At 45.5% G+C, this 19,324-nt stretch overlaps 1 protein-coding gene across 2 annotated transcripts; it reads left to right on the top strand.

Moving 5' to 3' along the window:
• The first annotated feature begins 856 nt into the window (after positions 1-856).
• Positions 857-18,994, top strand: KCTD6 (potassium channel tetramerization domain containing 6). Of its 2 annotated transcripts, none has more exons than XM_036737561.1 (3): positions 857-892; positions 15,352-15,436; positions 17,606-18,994. In XM_036737561.1, the coding sequence occupies exons 2-3, from the start codon at positions 15,410-15,412 to the stop codon at positions 18,290-18,292; spliced, it is 714 nt and encodes a 237-aa protein (XP_036593456.1). In that variant the 5' UTR covers positions 857-892; positions 15,352-15,409; the 3' UTR covers positions 18,293-18,994. The 2 variants fall into 2 exon arrangements, with proteins under 2 accessions (XP_036593456.1, XP_036593457.1); XM_036737562.1 differs by lacking the exon at positions 857-892 and adding an exon at positions 14,614-14,653.
• Positions 18,995-19,324: the final 330 nt, after the last annotated feature.

Here is a 19,324-nt window from a genome sequence, read left to right as displayed (position 1 = left end):
ACGGCGAGATGTCCACAAGGGCCAGAGGGGCAGGCTGGGATTCGGGTCGGTCATCTTCGGCTTGGAGGGTTTGCCGCCCAGTGGTTCCATTGCAGCCCGTTGGCCGGAGCTGCGGTCCTGACCACTGGACAGCAAGGCCCAGGCCGGTCTCCGGCTCGGGAAGAAAAAGGGTCAGAAACGCCGGGCTCTGGAGGCCTCTGGTTCCCCGTTCTTCCCTGCAGGATGCGTGGGGGATGCAGTCCAGGGGCAGGCGGTGAAGGGGAGCTGCAGCGTGGGAGGAGGCGGATGCACACGCGCGCTCCCACACGGATACCCCTGTTCACAGGCACACACACACACGCGTGCACACACGCATACTCGCGTGAATACACACAGACACACACACAACACGCACGCACACACACGTGCGCACACCCACAGCACACCTAGAGCACACCCAGCTGGTTCCAGGCCCCGCCCCCGCTGCTTCCTCCCGGGCCCAGCCGGCTTGGGCTCCCAGGTCTGGGTGGGGGCGAGGAGCGGAGGGGGCGGGGCGGACTGCAGCGTCGCCAGGGCCCGCCAGGGGGCACCCGAGCGCGGGTGGCCGTCGCTCCTCCCCGCCCCCCCCCCTCCCGCTCGCTCTCGCCCGTGCGCTCCCGCCCAGCCGGGCCCTGCAGCCGCTGCGGGAGCGCGCTCGCCCTGCCCGTGCCCGCGCCCGCGCGCCCCCGCGCCCCCGCGCCCCTGCGCCCGCGCTCGCTCGGCGGCGGCTCGCGAGGCTGGAGGCGGCGGCGGCGGCGGGAGCAGCGGGAGCGGCGGGAGCGGCGGCGGCGGCGGGAGCGGCGGCGCTGTGTCCCCGGCCCGGCCCGGCCCGGCCCGCCTCCCGCCCCGGCCCGGCCCGGCCCAGACTGCGGCGGTGAGTGAGGCCGGGGCTGGGGATCACCCCACCGAAGGAGGGGAGAAGCGGCGGGGGAGTGACCCGGGCAAGCGGCGGGGGGGCCCCAAGGGACCCCCTGCCCTCCCCCCAGAAAAGTTGGAAGGGGGCCTGGGCTCAAGGGAGGGGCCCCTCAGCGAGGGAGGCGGTGGGACTGAAGGGGGCCACGAGGATGCGCCCCCTCCCCAGGAGGGATGGAGGGACGTGCAGGGGAGACCCTCAGAGAGGGGAGAGCTCCCCGAAGAAGCGGGGGGGGGCAAGAGACCCCTATAGGGGGAGCTCCCGGGGGGGGCAAGAGACCCCTATGGGGGAGCTCCCGGGGGGGCAAGAGACCCCTATGGAGGGAGCTCCCCAAAGGTAAGGGGCCTGTAGAGGGCGGGGGGGGGGCAGGAGACCCCCTATAGGGGAAGGAGAGGGGCGGGGAGGAGGGGAGGAGAGGAGGAGACCCCTATGGGAGCAGGAGACTCTGGGGAGGAGAGCGCCCCGAAGGAGGGGCTTGTAGAGGGGCGGGGGAAAGGAGACCTGCTTTGGGGGGGAGAGCCCCCCGAAAGTAAGGGGCTTGTAGGGGGTGGGGGAACGAGCTCCCCTTGGCAGCAGAGCGCCCCAAAGGAGGGGTTTGCAGAGGTGTGGGGGGAGGAGACCCTTGTGGGCGCAGAAGGCTCCTCTGGGGGGGAAGCTCCCCAAAGGTGAGGGGCGGGGGCAGGAGACCCCCCTAAAGGGGAAAGGGAGGGGCTGGGGGAGGGGAGGAGACCCTATGGGGGTAAGAGGGACTCGTGGAACGCGTCGGACCGGGCCGGGGGTCGCGTGGGTGGGATGCGGCAGGCACGCGTGGGTCCCCCCCATTTCGGCCAGGGCTCGGGGACTCCCGAGTGTGACTTGGAGTGGACCGTGCCCTGGTGCTGTTGGCTCGCCAGGGCTGCTTCTCTTCTCGCCCTCCCGCCCTCACCGAGGCCCAGCCCCCCCCCCTCCCGCGGAGGGGACCTTGGGTCGGCAGGTTCTGGGGGACCCGCGGTCCTAGACCCCAGCCCCTCCCTGGGATCCCCGGTGCGGCGGGAGGGGGTCAGTGACAGCGACACCCCGGCGTTCGGCCTCTGAGTTATTCCTGGGGCTGTTTGTGCTGTTCCTAAACGCCCCCTGGGAGCCGGGGCTCCTAACCGGGGTGGGTAGGGCACTGATCCTTTCCTTAGGAGATGTTACATCCTGAGAAGATTTACACGATCCAGGACTGTGTGTGTGGTATTTAAAAATTCTGGAAGCCGGATTAGGAAAAATTGAGACCGCAGGCTGGGCAGTCCGCGGAGCGTGAACAGCTAGGTACCGAGGAGCCGAGGAAAGGAGAGCCCCGGGTAACCCTGGGCTGCGGGGGCCAGAGAGTGAGCCAGCTCAGGCTAGTCCTTCGGGCCAGCGCCCGCTCGGGGCTCTGACCTCGCTCGGAGAAAGCCTAGCCAGCCGGGGGGAGCCCACCGCCCTTTCGGCCTCGCCCCTCCACCTTTGAGGAGTCGGGGGCACTGCCAGGCCGTCCCATGACGGTGTCGTGGTTGTATCAGTGGCGACTGAACTTTAGGAGGATGTAGTGGTTTTCAAGATCATCCCCGATATTTTCTGAGTAGATCTTTGCATATTTAAGAGAGGGGCATCCCACACGGGGGTCCGAGGGCCGCCTCGGTGCCCGCAAAATGCAGGGGCCCGGAGGTGGTAGATCCTGGGTGGAGGATCTGGGGCTGAGCGTGGGCCAAGAGGCTCGCCGGATGAAAAGACCCGCCTTCCCGGGGTTGTGATCTTCGCTGTCTGCCGATAGAAGAAATGCCTGCATAGGTGAGATGGCTGATACAAGTTTGGAAGTAACAAACAGTAGTTTTAAAGGACTGCACTTTAGCTAAGGTTTTTTCTTAAGGTTTGGGTGATGGGATAGGCACACCTGAGCCGGATTTAATTGCGCTGTCAAGCATTTTGTATAGTCACCAATGCAGCAGGTAGGTTTGGACCCCCTATTGCAAGTGGGGCTTGGTGGTGTCATGAGACTCTGAGTCAGTCAATAAACATTTATTAAGTGCCTCATGGCTGCCTTTATCTACCTTCCCTTTTTCAGAGATATTAATTTTCTATCACAAATGCCCAGGAGAGGAAAAAAAATGACAAGCGAGCAGTAGCTTATCAAGAAGTAAAGGTTGGATGTTTTTAAATGAATGGATAGCTGAAGGAAAGCAGCCTTTTATTTGGGGGCAGGGAGAAGGCCTGTTCCTTTTAACATAGTTAAGAAAATTGTTCTTGGGCTAGCTAAGCATCTATATGAGTATTCTTCATATTATGCAGTAAGACTGATAGATCAATTATTGGGCACCTGCTATATGCTAGGGACTGCTCCTGTGAAGTTTTGTGTAAATATAATCACTTTTTAATTGTGTGAGGAGAACTTGCAATTTAAATGAATCTGGTGACAAGAGAATCATCACCTTCCTTTATCTGGATTTTTTACACTTCAGCTTTACTCAGCTTTACTTGGGTCATCTTTTGTGGAGCCACTTTCGCCATAGCAATCCTCCTGAACCTTATATACTTCAGGCTAGTGGCTAGTGGGGGACCCCAGTTCTGATAAGGCTGCAATCTGGAGGTCCCCCTGGAAGTCTTGTGGTTTCAAGGCTTTGCCACCGGCCCCTTAGGAGAGCCCAGGTGGTGGAAGCAGGGGCACCTCTGCTGCTCCTTGTCCCTGTTCTGTTAGCTACAGAGCTCTGTGGTCCCTCTGTTGATTCAGGCCTTCAGCATATTACAGAAATTTAATGTAGTGAAGTTATGTACTACATGGAAAGATGATAAAGATAATATGGTACTTAAAAAAAGAAGCAAGCTTCCCACCCATGGCACCCTTCCCCTCCCCCCCCCCAAATCATTTAATCATCATTTTCATATACTCTCAGAGCTGAAAAGGAAGGAAATAGTCCCATTTACCAAATGTGTTCCACGTGCAGCAGGGAGGAAAGGCTGTATTCCCATCTTATCATTGGAGGATTGGAGGTGCCCTAATGCTGGTTAGATGGAATTAATGTCCTCTCACCCATTGAGTTAGCGATGCTAGAACTTGATTTTCCTTCCTCTCACAAATGCCTATTCTGCTGGACCGCACTGTGGTGATGAACAGCGAAAGCAAAAAGATTTTAAGGATAATACCACCTTCGTAGTGCTGGCTAACAACAAGGAGGTGTGCCCCTGTGGCTTGGAACCAGGAGAGATTGCAAGGACTCCAGACCCGTGTCCAACAGCCCCAGTGTGTGACTTAGGATCACATCAACTCTCGAAGCCTCAGTAAAAATGGAGGTGATTGCTACCAGGAGTACCTGCCTACCTGCCTGCCTTTCAGGGCTATGGCCAAGATCGGTGAGATCATGTTTGTAAGCTTTGAAGCGTGGGCCAGCACAGTTGTAGTGAGTGGATGGTTAGCAGGTCTCACAACCAGGAAGATCTGGGCTCAAGAGCTGTCTCTGACACCTAGTCTTTTGCCCTGATAGCTCTCTGACGCTAGGGTACAGAGAAGGTGCTGAACTGACTGCATGGGGGAGGGAGTTTCTGCACCTGGGAGTTTTATACTAATGAAATCACAAGCCAGTTCCTATTGTTATAAGTATAAAAACATTTGCCCCCCAAGATGCAGTGGCTGCCTGTGCTAGCTTGCATGTTAATCTGAAGGACTCTTTAGATTTCTCTGATCTAGTTGCTATAAAAAGTATTCTACTTTTAAACTCCCACGTGGTTCCATAACAGAGAAACTGAGTACAAAGGTAATTTTGAAGGTATGGGCAGATGTTAGAAATTTATTCTTGCCTTGTGTTTCTAAGTGCCAGAAGCAGGGACTTTAGTAGAATGGCGTTTTAAGTGTTTGTCTGGACACTCTATGAAGGCAGTAGTTATTGGTCTTTAGTATTATTTATTCAAGTTCTGAGGTGTCTTTAGAAATTTATAGATTGTTATAAAATAACAGGGCTTCGGCCCCAGGGAATTTTTTGGTCTGAGGTCATGGCAGAGACAATAAAACCAGGAAAAAAAAGGTTAAATCAGCTCTTAAGAATCATAGAACCTGGAATGAGGTTTCTGTAGCAGTAAGGAGATTAGCTTTCAGGCTGGTTCTTGAGTTGTTTAAATGCTATCGATATGTTGACTTGTGTAGTTGTGAGCACACCAGACACACTATAGATTTTTTTTAACAGTTTGCTTATAAAGCTCCCATAAATTCTTAACTGAGAACTGAGCTGTCTTTGAATTAATTGCCTAGTAAAGTTACCTTGTCAGAATTAATGCCTTAGTCTTAATTAAACTTTGAAGCCTAGAAGTGGATGTTTTTTCAGTATTTCTTCAGGATGGATTAACTGGTTCTTTCTGCAGAAATCAGGATTGAACTCTAGGTATGACTTCAGAACAAAGATCTTTTCAGGTGAACTGGTTCAATAGGATGGGAGCAGTCATTCTGTCAGTGTGTGTGTTAGCACAAGGCCACTTCTGGCTTTTGGAGCATTCATAGTTTTTTTTTCTTGGAGAGATTTCTTTATTAGGAAAGATTACTTTAATGGAAACTTTATTTGCTTTTTTACCATGAAGCTTTTATTCCTCATTATAAGCAATTTCTCTGAACAATTAGATTTTTTTGTCATTATCTTAGTAAAATAGGCCCCTGTTATTCTCATTTCAAGAGAATACTCCCTATCCTGTGGTCATTTTATTCTACGTTAGGCACTCTCCTAGAGACCAAGTAGGGAGAGAGAAGATGAAACTAAAATCAATGATTAAAATCAATTGTTAACAGCTCTGGTCGGTTGTTAAAAGCTCCATTTTCTGTCTCCTTTTTTAAAGACCATTGTCAGTGGTTTGGTGGAAGGAGAAGATCAAACTATGGATGAAACCAGATTTGTTTGAATTGACTGTTGTTGATGTTCGTTCCTTTCAGTTGTGTCCCACTCTCTGTGACCCCATTTGAGGTTTTCTTGGCAAAGATACTGGCTTGGTTTGTCATTTCCTTCTCCAGCTCATTTTATATATGAGGAAACCGAGGCAAACAGAGTTAAATGACTTGCCCAGGGTCACCCAGCTAAGTAAGTGTCCGAGGCCAGATTTGAACTCAGGAAGATGAGGCTTCCTGACTCCAAGCCCAGGCACTCTTCGCTCTATGGTGCCTAGCTGTACATTTCATTTATCTAAGCTTTTCAGTTGGCTGTCCCCCATTCATGTGATTCTTTCCCTCACTTCTGCTTCTTGCCTTCCCTGGCTTTCTTTTCAAGTCCCAGCAAAAATTTTACTTTCTCTAGGAGTCTTTTCCCAATTTCCCTTAATCTGGTTAATTAATTCTTAATTCCCAGTTGATTATCTCCCATTTATCTCGTTTGTACATAATCGTTTGCATGTTGACTTCCCCATTAGAATGTGAGCTCCCTGAGAGCAGGAACTGTCTTTTTGACTCTCTTTGTATCCCTAACACTTAGCCCAGTGCCTGGCATACAGTAGACACTTAATAAATGCTTGTTGACATGTTGATTTGCCCATCTTCCCAGAATTAACCAGTTAACTATATAAAGATAATTCAGAGACCCATTTTCCAGTTGATCCATAACCTGTGGCCCATGATCAAAAATGATGGTCTCTTATGACCTTAGTTTGAATTTTGAAGGCCTATCAATAATTAATACTCTCTATGGCATTTTATTTGTCCCTACAGAAGCTCTCCGCTGGTAACAGGAGTCTTTGGCTTGTGCTTCTACCCTGATAACATCTCAGTTTGGCTCTTGTCTGAAAGGGCTTCCTAGGCAAGTACTTGGACTAACAAAGTACTGAATACTAGACAGGTTTTCTTTAACTTGGTAAATAATGCAAAGGACTCCTATCTGAGCTCTTTAAACAGTCTAGGGAGCCCAGCTGCTCTCTCCTCTGGGCCTTTGCCTTCTCTGGGGACGGGTATTGACTTCCAAGACTAAAGTTCTGCCCCGGGAAGGCTTCCCTTGCATTCAGGGTAATTAGAGTCCAGCAACTGTCTCTGCCGGTAGGTCCCACCTTCCTTCTGGGCTGATAGAACTAATAATAACTCATAGTAAATACTTTGCATCTCCGTTTGGAAAGAGCTCTTTCTGTCTTCCTGCATCTCCATCTCTGTGTGTCTCGTTTCTCTTTGTACAGTCTCTCAGGGGAGCCTGGACTTCTCTGGACCTTCTGGTGTCTTTCTCTTCCAGGGGATCTCTCTGGAGGTTCTCGTGTTATTTCCCTTAGGAGGCTCCTTTTCCTTTTACTCCTTTGTGTTTCTATCTGGTGCCCGGCAGAACTGCTTTTATTTTTAAGAAGCTATGTAGAATAATCTGAATTGGGTGGGTGGGGTAGAGAGTGAATAAAATCAGGTTTTTGGCTTATCTGTGTATTATGACTGTCCTATTGTTTTCTATTATCATGAATAATGTAGCATAGTTTGTAATTCTTTTGTGAATTCAAGAGCCATTTAAATAATTGCTTGATGGGGAAACTGATATTCTCCAGGATATCCTGAAATTGTTAATGAGGAAATGACTGCTAAAGAGGCCAGTTTCCTATTAAGTATCTTCAGTTCAACTCTCTTAATATTTATTAGGCTGTTAGTTGTAAGGCAGTATGTCATGGTGTAAAGAGGACTGGCCTCAGAGTTTGGGAGACCTGGGTTCAAGTTCTGCGACTGACACATACTGGCCCAGTGACCATGGGCGAGTCACTTACCTCTCAGTGCTCTAGGCAGCTCTAAGATCATACATCGCAGAGAAAATGCCCATCTGGGAGTTCCTTACAGCACTAAAATCACAGGTCCAGGTCTTAGTTCCTTTATATAAAAAGAAATATATAAATAAAAATAAATATATTTATAGTTTATGTAAAAGTTACTGTCTTTTGTTTTTATATCAGTCATTCCCCACTGCCTTGTAACAAAGAAAAACACTTAAGCAAAACATCTGCTACAAAAACTTTGTCTGGCATTGTATATAACATTCTGCTCATTAGCCCCCTACCTTTCTTTTAAACTTTTTTTTTTATTAAATTTAATTTTTTTCAATTAACAGATTTTTTTCCCCCATCTCTCTACCACCCCTTCCGCCTCACTGGAAAAAAAAAGAATAAAACCTTTGAAACAAAAATGCAGGGTTACACAAAAATTTCTGTATTGACCATTTGCCACATATGTGTCACATTCCCCATCTTGAGTCCATTACTTTGTCAGGTGGGTAGTTTTCTTCATCACTGATCCTTTGGAATCATGGTTGGTCAGTGCATTGAACAGAGTTCTTAAGTCTTTCGACCTTTGTCTTTATAAGATGATGTTATTGTGTAACTTGTTCTCCTGGTTTTGCTCACTTCATTCTGCATCAGTTCACATAAGCCTTCTCAGTTTTCTCTGAAACCAGTCCCCCTCGTTATATACCATAATTTGTTCTGCCATTCCCTACTTGATGGGCACCCTTTTAGTTCCCAGGTCTTTGCCACCACGAAAAGTTGCTATAAGTATTTTTGTACATACAGATCCTTTTCTACTCTCTTTGATTTCTGTGGGGTATATAGAGCTATAAGCTGGGTCAAAGAGGACCACTCCAGGTTGCTTTCCAGAGTGGCCAGACCAATATACAGTTTCACCTACAGTGCAACAATATGCCTGATTTCCTATGGCACCTCTAACATTTGTCATTTCCCTTTTTTGCCAACTTGGTACCATTTCTCTTTCGGAGATACTGGATGTAAATATTTTTAACATTTGGCAGTTTCCTCTCATGTCATTGATTCTTGTGCAAAAGCTTTTCAGTTTATGTAATGGAAATTATCTATTTATTGCTTGTGATGACTTCTATTCCTTCTCTGAGTTAACATTCTCCCTTCAACTGTAGTTGTAAAAGGCACTGCCTTTGGGTTTTTTCCATTTTTTTTAAAATGATGTGACCTTTTATGTTTAGGTTGAGTATCCATTTGGAACTTAGTGCGTTATTTTGCTAAGATGCTGGCCTAAACTGATTTATTGCCAAATTGCTTTCTCATTTTCCCAGCAGCTCTTGTTGAATAGAGCATTTGCCATGAGTTGATGGTTATGTTTATGTTCTTAGGGTTAAATTTAGTTTCTAGGGTTATTGCACAGGGGGCTATTGTTTTGATTCTAACTTTTCTATTTCTAAATCATTACCACATAGTTTTGATAATTACTGCTTTATCATACAATTTGAGATCATTCGTTATTTCATTATTTTCCTTGAAGTTCTAGACCTCTTATTTCTCTAGATGGATTTTAAGCTATTATTTTGTCTAGCTTTATAATGTAATACTTTGGTAGTTTGATGTAGCATTAAACATATGAATTAATTTAAGTTGTATAGTCATTTTGCTATTTTGGTATAGCCCAGCCACGAGGAATATCCCCTTGTTTATTTAAGTTATTCTCTCACCTTTTAAAAAAGTATAAAAATATAAAATGATATAAATATAAAATAAAAAAAATATAAAAATAATCTTGAGCATATTTAGTGTATTGACTGTCAGATAGATTGGATGTTTTGAATGAGGTTTTTTCCTGTTCTGGTTTTTGTTATTGCTAATATAAATGCTGATGAATTTTTGGACCTAATTTGTATGTTGCCACTTTATCAGAACTATTGATTGTCTTCATTTGCTGATGATGTGAAGTTTTCTAAATAAGTTATGTTGTCTATAAATAGGGTTAAATTCATAAATCAAGGTGGTTGTTGTGGTTTTTTTTTTTTAAGAGGGAACTGGAAACTATCCAGTGGACTAAGAAAGAGTGAAGACAGAGTGTATGATTGGGAGTAGCTGGCAGAGGATTCTGGAGAGGGAGGGGGTTCAAGGGTTCAAGCAGAGGAGTTGACTTTGGCAGGACTAACCATGCCTTACTCAGAGACTGGAGCATAAGAGGAGAGAACGAAAGATAATGAAGTGGAGCGCTGAGGTATAGAGCAGTGGAAAGGAGGGAGCTTGTGGTAGGTGGCTCTACTTTTTAATATATTAATTACATTTGGGTATTTGAGGGGTAGTATAACCGATAGTACTATACTAAACTATAGGGGACTTGTGAGAGAAGGGGGCATGATGGAGGCAGTCAGGGAAGAATCAAAGCCTGCCACAGTGAGGGCCCATGGCCACTGAGCTAAGATATGCAGCGGACCCATTCAGTGCAGTCGTTTTGATTTAATCCTGCAGTGTTCTGCAGGAGTTGAGTAGGAGCAGAGAAGGTGGCTTCTATGAGTAAATCTAGGGTTGGAGTTTGTTAAAAAAGACAAGGGATTCAGAGGTTGAACTGGTTAACCACAGGGTCAGAATTATGGAGGGAGGAAAGGAAGGACAGAGGATGGGTGACGCATTGGGAGAACTGGGAAAGGTGGAGGGACTAGAGGTCGTACACAGTGTGGATGAAGAGGAGGTACGGGAGGGATGTGGCAGAAGAAGAGGTGGGTGGGTAGGATTTTATGCTCTGAGAGTATAGTTTTAGAGTTTAGGTTCATAGAGTCATGGGTGATAAGATTTTTATTGCCCTTGTGACTGAGATAGAATGAAAAATCAGACCATGTGTGTTAAGAAGGTTGGTGACCTGAGAGTTTTTGAGGGGACATTAATCTGTATATTGAAGACCTGAGTATAAGGGCAGGGACAGAAGTACAGAGGAAGACTGTAAGCCAGGTCCTGAACTCCTCATGAAACAAAGGAGAGAGATCTGAAGGTTGGTAGATGACTACCACAAGGACCTGGATCAGATGACGTGGATGGGGAAATGTACCTCTTCTAGTCCATGAGGAGTCAGGAGAAAAGAAACTCCCTCAAATGCAGGGAGGCTGAAGCCACATTTCATGGGCCCCAGATGATGGAATTAGAGACAGAAGAAGAGTTTGTAAACAATAAAGTTGGGATCCCAAAGGACTTGATGTCATGAAGGACAGAGTAGAGGATATAGCCTTGGAGGCTACAGGAGTGAGAATATGGGGGAGTGGTAGCTGGAGGAAAGGATTTTCACATCAGCAGCTAACTGAATCATGGGGGCGCAGAGAGCAGGAAGTAGGAGGTTGCCAACTGTACAGTGGGAGAAAAATCAATTGTTTGGACCTGCCTCCCCATTCAAACAAAAGGAAAAACAAAACCCTTGTAACACATATGCATTGTCAAGCAAAACATTGCCACGTTGCCACTGTCCAAAACTCTGTCTTACTCTGCGTCTCGAATCTGTCCTCTACCTGTCAGAAGGTGGTTGGCTGGCAAGCTCCATCGTTGGTCCCTTGCAATCATGGTTGGTGATTGCATTGATCCAAGTTAAGTCTTTAAATGTTACTTCTCTTTGTGATACTGTTATTCTATCGGTTCTCCAGGGACCACTTTCCAGGGTTCTCTGATGACTTAAGTCTTTCCATGTGTAAGGTTGTGGTCAAACTTCTTTAGTCATCACTCCAGACATCAGGGAGTGGGCAGATGTGTGTAGATAGAAGGTCAGTAAATATTTGGAGTGGGAGTCCCCTTGGTCAGACTGAACTCATGCTGCAGCCTCATCCCAAGGTAGTGGAGGATAAAGCACAGCCAGAGGCTCCTCCCCAGCTGTGAATGGAGGAAACTCACCATTCCTGGGCTCCGAGTCATTCCAAGAGGACCAGAGTAGTGCATGCCAGTGGCTAGGGCCCCAGCCTTGGAGTCCAGAGCAACAGGCTTTAACTTTTGTTCTAGACGCTTCTAGGCTATATGGTCCTGGGTACATCACTTAACATCTGGTTACCACCTCCTGCTCTGCTGGGTTTCAGTTCCATCATCGCCTTCATCATGCACTTCCCAGGATAAAGTCAGTGCCAGGACACTCATCCTCACAGCCCTTGCTTCATCTTTGCCACTCAGTAGCCTCAGTGGCTTCTGCCCCTCTGATTGGCAACCTAGAGGAAAGAGCAGAAAGCTCCTTCTATGGCTTGCCTTCAGAGAGGGCTCAAAATGCTGGCCATCTCATGCCCTTGCTGCCAGTACCCCCGGGCACTCCTCTTTTTCAGCTTCCTTTTTTATTTTGTCTTTCCTCATTAGATCAGAGGTTTTTTGAGGGCAGGGGCTGTCTTTTTCTTTCTAGTCCCAGCATTTAGCACAGTGCCTGGCACTAAGTTGGTGTGTAGTAAATGTTTATTGTATTTCGTGCTAAACCTCTTTGGGCTTGAGGTTTTTGTCTTTTCTTTTCATCCATAAAATAGGGAACAATGGTACCAACTTCCCAGAACTATGATACTCAAATGAGATGATGTCTGTAAAGGGCAGAACCTAAACTGCTCATTTTTACATTTTTACTCTTATTTACACAAACTAGTCCATGTGGTGGTCTGAGGCTTCGGAGAGCTGAGGGATGTGTGAGCCCCCTTTGGCCTGGGATCCTTGCTGCTCTCAGCTTCAAAGGCATAGGATCCTTGCTTTGAGACACTGGTAGATGAGTGGAATGAGTAGGTCCCTAGGGATCATACTGAACTTTCTCTAGGGGCCAGCTTGAGGTGGAGGAAGCCTTAAATGCAGTCTCTTCCCCTAACCTTCGTTACTTTGGAGCCCTGATACTCTGGATCTCATATTTCATTAGCGTACAATTTACATGTTCAGAAATAAAATGGTCAAAGAGATCTGGATTCCAAATGCCAAAAGAGATTTTGTTCTCTACAAAGACCAGAAGTTAGAGTTGAAGCAGGTTGTGCTATTTTGGTGTTTCTAATACTTTTAGAAAGGAAAATTGTTTTCGTCTAGGCCTCTTGAATAAATATAAAGGTCTAAATTTCCAGGTACATGATGAATATAGTTTCTAGGAAAGCAGATGCCTTTAACAAATCACAGCAGTATTTTACTTAGAAGCAGTTGGGCACAGACTAACATTAACCTTGCCATGTTGGGTTTAGTGTATCTCTGGCAGAAGTTTGGGGGGACTTAGGGGTGCTTTTGGTCAACTGATTGCTCTCATCAATTATGAATTTAGGAGTTTCATAGCAGCCCTGTAACTGAATTTTGGTGTTTGCCATGATGCAGATGGGAGATATTGTCTGGTTTGATTTTATGAACACCCAAGAGTTTATCTGGTTTTGATTTAGCAATAAAAATGGTTCCTAGGAGCACAGATCTTCCATATCAGATAGCACATTGATGCTCTCTGCTCCTTCTTTATTTTTACCTCCTGTTTCATTTTGTGGATTTGATAGTCATGGGCTTCCCATCACTTATGACAAAGAATTGTGGATATCAGTCCCTGCCAGTGACCTGCTGATGTACCACTAAGAAAGGCTGGGGTTGGGTGGCAGGAAGTGAATGGTGGGAAGGAGTTTATAGTTTGAGTGACTCATACTGCCAGGATTTTCTGAGTCCTGACTTCAAACATTGTGTTTGCTTGTCACCATAAGGAATATTTTGAAATAACCTGTCAAGCACCATAGCCTGACTTTTTTGTTTGGACAGTATGGTTACCATGTCTGCATGTGGACCCCTAGAGCAAGCAAGATGATGATGTGCAGAAAAAGGTCTGAAAGGTAGGGGCACGATTGGGTCCAAAGCACAGGTAGTCAGCCAGGCTCTAGGGTAAGGCTGTCTTCACCTGGCTTTGGGCCTCCTGCCATTCTCTTTTTTAACAGAAAACATCAGGGTCGTGATACTTGCCTGTCTCACGAAGTTGTGGTAGGGATGAGATAAAATTATTCCAAGCTGCCAATGCCTCCACAGATATGAGGTGTCACCATGGACTGTCCCAGCCTGGCTTGTGGAGGCCATTCAGGAGAATGTACAAAGGTACCAGCTGCCTAGTGATAATTTGTGGATGACTTTGATTCATTTTAGTGATCTGTCTCATGGTAGGGACTGGAGTGATTGTTGTTTATCTAAGAAAAGTTGGTTGTGTCTATTTCTCGGGCCCATTTGCTTCAGCTTACTGTCTGTAGAAACAATGATGGATGACAGAAACCACGGGGCTGTGATGTTCAGTCTTCCCTTAGAAGGACTCCCCCATCAGTCTACTGAACATCACAATTCCTCCTTTGGGGTGGGGGCGGGGCTAGGTGATGTTATTACTAAACCCTCAGTGAAACTTGGAAGTGCAGAGACCTGGCGAGCCGCCAGCAGCCCCGGAGCTGGACGTTGGTTCCAGTTTTCCCATTAGGGAGAACCTGTGCTGACCCTCTCTGGATCCAGCTGCTGAGGGTCAGCCCACAGAGCATGACTCCCCTTCTGACTGCTCCACAGTTCACTTGGTTGTTTGCTTTGAAGAAATCGCAAGGTGGGAAAGTAGATGTTTTAGGCTCTGATTTCAGTCCCTGCTGGGCTATGCAAATGTTCTCTACATGCCTGAGTGACCTTTTGAAAAAGAGCCTTTGTGATCTCCTGTAGCCAGGGCCTGTTTTGGGAATTGTGGGCCAGATCCCGCTAAAGTGGGAAAAGTGGGTCTGGTGAAGGATTCGGGAGAACAGCAAATGCTTTGCCTGTTGGACGGGAAATAAGCCCAGCTTTCTCCCTGCATTTGCTGGAGCATGACACTTTGCTTGGCGATTTTCTTTATAGGTTGATTGTGGAATGAAGTGTGACTGAGGAGAAAACTGAGGCTGTCCCTGGAGCTGGGACCGTGTTTGCTTAGAGGCTTCAGGATAGCTGATATGAGGAAGTGACCTCACTGTACAGCCAGATGTGTAGCATGGCATCGGCTCTGTAGCACAGGGTGGGCTCAGAGTCGGGGACTGATTTTTGGCTTGAAAGTGCAGAGATTGTCTCTATTATACAGTTGTGAGTTGGTTTAAAATTTTTTTTTTGCAGCATTAAAATTCATAGAAAAATATTTTATCTTAGAAACTTCAACATTTGTTTTGATTTTTAGTGAATAGGTTTTAAAAGGAGAATCACTTGAAAAGTTGATAAGGGAGAGATTCATGATTTTCACTGTTTTTGTTTTACTTTATGTTGATGGGGAGGGGAGAGTTTTATTTTTCCCTTTTCATAAATGACCTTCCGGATACAGGGTCATTGTAGATTCGAATCAGGATGAAGTCACACAATAATTTCTTTGTAAAAATTCTGAAAACTGTATTTCAGAGAAGGTAGACAACTGTTTATTAATTAGCACACAGCATTGGAACTCCCAGTTTTACTTGTTAGGGTTTTCCTTCTTTCCTAACTGAAATAATTCTTTTTCTTTGTGAGCATGTCAGCCATGCAGATAAGTCACTTATTATTTAGCCAAAGTGGAATGCAGAGGACAGTCTAGGAATTAATTATTTGCTGTCCCTAGAGACTGTGGTCCTTGAGGTGAGGAGAGAGGACGCGGGAAGGGCTTTGAAAAGACAATACAGTGCAGACCTTTGCTTGGTGGCAGGTTGGGGGATAAATACAAACCATGAGTTGGGATGTTTAGTCTTCTGTTAGAAGGGTATGATGAGTGTTTTTCTGTAAGTCTTTAACATTCTCTTTTCTCTTCTGGGGGCTAGGTGATATAATTGACCCCTCAGTGAAACTTGGAAGTGCAGAGACCAAGCATCGGAGCAGATGGATAATGGAGACTGGGCCTATATGGTGAGTGCGGCGCCGTGGCTCTATGTGTATAGGTTGCAAAATGTAGCTGAATAACTTTTATTTTTCTTACATGCCCACACAGGCCTTTCAACATGAATTTAAATACATAAATAAGTTATAAATTCATAGATATAATCTGTAAATTAGAATAACCTGGATCATGACATTTATCACGTTTGATTATTCTTGTGGTGTTGTAATACATTTAATAATAGATTTATGTATTCCCATCCAATATAAGTGTCTCTTTTAAATACTAAAGTTTAATAGTGGCCAATGAAACCAGATTATGAAATTTAAAGTTTTGCTCTTTAATGTTGTTTTCTTCAATGAACTCTAACTGCATTGACGTGATGCTCGTGGAAAACATTTATCCATTTACTTTGGCGTTATGGAATTTAGTGAGTTTTTTATGTAATTTGGCAGCTAAGTGCCACTGCCATTAATGTTAGCTCCTTCCCCAAATGTAAGATTATTTTTGTTTTTTCTGTCTTTGGTCAGGACGTACTTTTCTCATTAAATCCTGATCTCTTATTGCTATGGGCTGGTAAGACTGAAGGTTCATGATAGTTTGGAGAAGATGCTTCTTCTCAAAATTAAGGGCAAAATTATGACATCAACATTACAAATATAACGGGGCAGCTAGGTGGCGCAGTGAGCAGAGCACCGGCCCTGGAGTCAGGAGGACCTGAGTTCAAATCCAGCCTCAGACATCGATACACCTACTAGCTGTGTGACCTTGGGCAAGTCGCTTAACCCCAACTGCCTTGCCTTCCCCCCTCCAAAACAAAACAAAACAAAAAACATTACAAGTATAAGCAAATTGTCAGGATATGGAGACTCAAAAATAGCCTTGTACGCCTTGCATGTATCATGGTTCTGTGGGTAGGGTGGGGGGATGAGGCAACAGCCTTTAGCTTACTTGCTAATACAAGTCGCTTGTTCCATACCAGTACATTTGCCCACATTTTGATCTTAGCACAATTTTTAGTTTTTTTTTCTTTTGGGGGGAAGTAAACAGAGGAAGTATCAAGAAGAGCCTTTTTGGTCATCAGCTCACTTTTCTTTTTGTTCAGTAAAATGATTCCATAGATTTAGGGTAGTTCCTTTTCAGTTCCTCTGCCACAGAGGTTGACTTGGCAGTCAGAGTTTCTTACCCTTCTCCATCACTGAGTAAAGGCTGCAGTAGAGCCTGGGTTATGCCGTGTCCTGGAGACACAGAAGTAGGGTGGCCCATTGAGCAGCCTGTGAGGCAGATGCTAGTCCCCGAGCCTTCAGCCCTGGTGTTGTATGTGGTCCTAGAGGCAGGTCTGATGTGTTCCAAATGGTCCTTTTAAGTGCAGAGTTTTTGTTTTTAGAGTGTCTGATTCCGAACAGGCTGAAGCTTTTATTCTTAGCAACTCTAGTTTGGATAGGTCTTTTTTTTTTTTAAGTGAGAATATAACTAGCAAATATCTGTCTTTCTGGTCTGCAATATTTATCTTTCTAATTTTAGTATCCCTGAGGCAGCTGGTGCGGCAGGGGATAGAGCAGTGGGCCTGGAGTTGGGAAGACTCGAGTTCAGATTTGGTTTCAGAAGCTTACTAGCTGTATGACCTTGGGCAAGTCACTTAACTTCCTGTTTCCTCCACTGTAAAATGGGGATAATAATAGAACCTGCCTCTGGTTTTTATGAGGATCAAGTGAAGTAACATTTGTAAACCACTTAGCGCAGTGCCTGATACAAGTAAATGCTATGTAAATGTCAGTTATATTGTTACTTCATTTTTTGTTGCTTTTAACGAAAACAGACATTTGTAAGATTGAATTTCCAGTATTCTATATTTTGAACTGCGTTAATCCTTTTTGGTAGCATACTCTGGAAAACTATTCCCTTTGGTTATGAAAAAAATTGTACATATCTGGAAGTGATAGAGTAAGTAATTCCTTATTTTCAGAGTCAGGATTCAGAAAACAGGACCTTCAAATTTGGGCAACTTCTCTTTTACTCTATTGAAGGAGGTCCTTAAATTTAGCAGTAATATTAAAACCATTGCATTTGATTCCTTAGGGCTATTATTTGTCATTTAAACTAATGGGGTAAACCTAATTCCTGTGCGCTGCTGATGTTTGACAAGACAAGCCGGATCCCTCTCCACGCCTGAGTCATGCTTTCTGTTGTGTTTTCAGATGACTGATCCAGTCACACTAAATGTCGGGGGCCACTTGTACACGACCTCCCTCACCACGCTGACGAGGTATCCCGACTCCATGCTGGGAGCCATGTTTGGGGGGGACTTCCCCACAGCCAGAGACTCTCAGGGCAACTACTTCATTGACCGGGACGGACCCCTTTTCCGATACGTTCTCAACTTCTTAAGGACTTCAGAACTGACTTTGCCTCTGGACTTTAAGGAGTTTGATCTGCTTCGGAAAGAAGCTGACTTCTACCAGATCGAGCCCTTGATTCAGTGTCTCAACGACCCAAAGCCCCTGTATCCCATGGATACTTTTGAAGAGGTCGTTGAGCTGTCCAGTACTCGGAAGCTCTCCAAGTATTCCAACCCGGTGGCGGTGATCATCACGCAGCTGACCATCACCACCAAGGTCCACCCTCTGCTGGAGGGCATCTCCAACTACTTCACCAAGTGGAACAAGCACATGATGGACACCAGAGACTGCCAAGTGTCCTTCACGTTTGGTCCCTGCGATTACCACCAAGAAGTTTCTCTGCGTGTCCATCTCATGGAGTACATTACAAAGCAAGGCTTCACGATCCGCAACACACGGGTGCATCACATGAGCGAGCGGGCCAACGAGAACACAGTGGAGCACAACTGGACTTTCTGTCGCTTGGCCCGCAAGACAGATGACTGACCCATGACCCCCGGAGAAACTGGTGGACACTGGCTCACAGACGAAAGGTTAATAAAACCATCCCAGTGGGCTTAAAAAAAATTGTATTTATTTAAAGGATGTGAGGACTGGAAAAGAAATTTGTGCTTATCAAAACTTCTCTCCTCTCCCCTCCTCCCCACTTGTCCCATTCACACCGAGTATGCATGTGCCTGTTCAAATTCTCAAGATACCTTTTTTATAAAAAGAATTCTAAAAATCATTATGGTCTATAATCTACCTGTTAACAGAACTTTTTCTATTACAGTGCTAAAATTATTACTGTTTAAATGGTTCCTAATGCAACTACAAGGCTAAAAACACTGGAAATGGAAGAATTAGCAGGGTACTTCTGATGCCTTTGAGAAAATCAAAACTTGATGAGGGACCTAGTTTCCAGGCCAATAAACGGTGTTGGGATATGAAAGGAAGCCCTGCTCCAATCGGTTTAAAGTACTTGTTAAGTCCTGCTTTTTCTAGCCAGGACAACGTTTCTTTCTATGCATATAAATCAAGCAACCAAATATCTGTAGCCATGGAAATGTCGGACTAGAAATATTTATATTGGATTTTGAACACAAAATGTCCCCATGGTAGAAGTCTTACTTTTTATGCCTGGTGCAATATTATTCCCAAGTGTACTGCCTGCCCAAAAGAAGCTAATAAAAAAGTGAAATATGGAAATTAGGATTGGATTCATTAATTATTGTTGGTAACGTGCCTGTGTGAGAGCGTACACTTTTTTTCTTAGAATAATTTCAGTGTAATATTTTGGAGAGGTTATCGGTAGTGTAATGATCGCTGTGTTAAAATAGTGACATTTGGAAGACATGGAATCTTCCTGGATGTCTAAAATGAACATGTTGGAACAGTTTCACTTCCTAATATCCAGTTCCTTTTAACCCAAGCTTGTGCTCTAGCATAGTCCCCACTGGTAACATTCCTAATGTCCAGGTTTTAGCTCACTAGTCTGTTTTTGCTGCCTGTGTGCTAGGCAGAGGAATCTGCTAAAAA

This window comes from Trichosurus vulpecula, chromosome 9 (genome assembly GCF_011100635.1).
Source record: "Trichosurus vulpecula isolate mTriVul1 chromosome 9, mTriVul1.pri, whole genome shotgun sequence".
Classification (NCBI taxonomy): Eukaryota; Metazoa; Chordata; class Mammalia; order Diprotodontia; family Phalangeridae; genus Trichosurus; species Trichosurus vulpecula.
Note: the sequence above shows the minus strand (reverse complement) of the source record. Positions and strands in the feature narration are given on the sequence as shown.

Excerpts from the sequence above, each read along its gene's own strand:
- KCTD6 (XM_036737561.1), top strand. The coding sequence starts at position 15,410 with ATGGATAATGGAGACTGGGCCTATATG. Across the intron at positions 15,437-17,605 it reads ATGGAGACTGGGCCTATATG|ATGACTGATCCAGTCACACT; the intron begins GTGAGTGCGGCG and ends TTGTGTTTTCAG.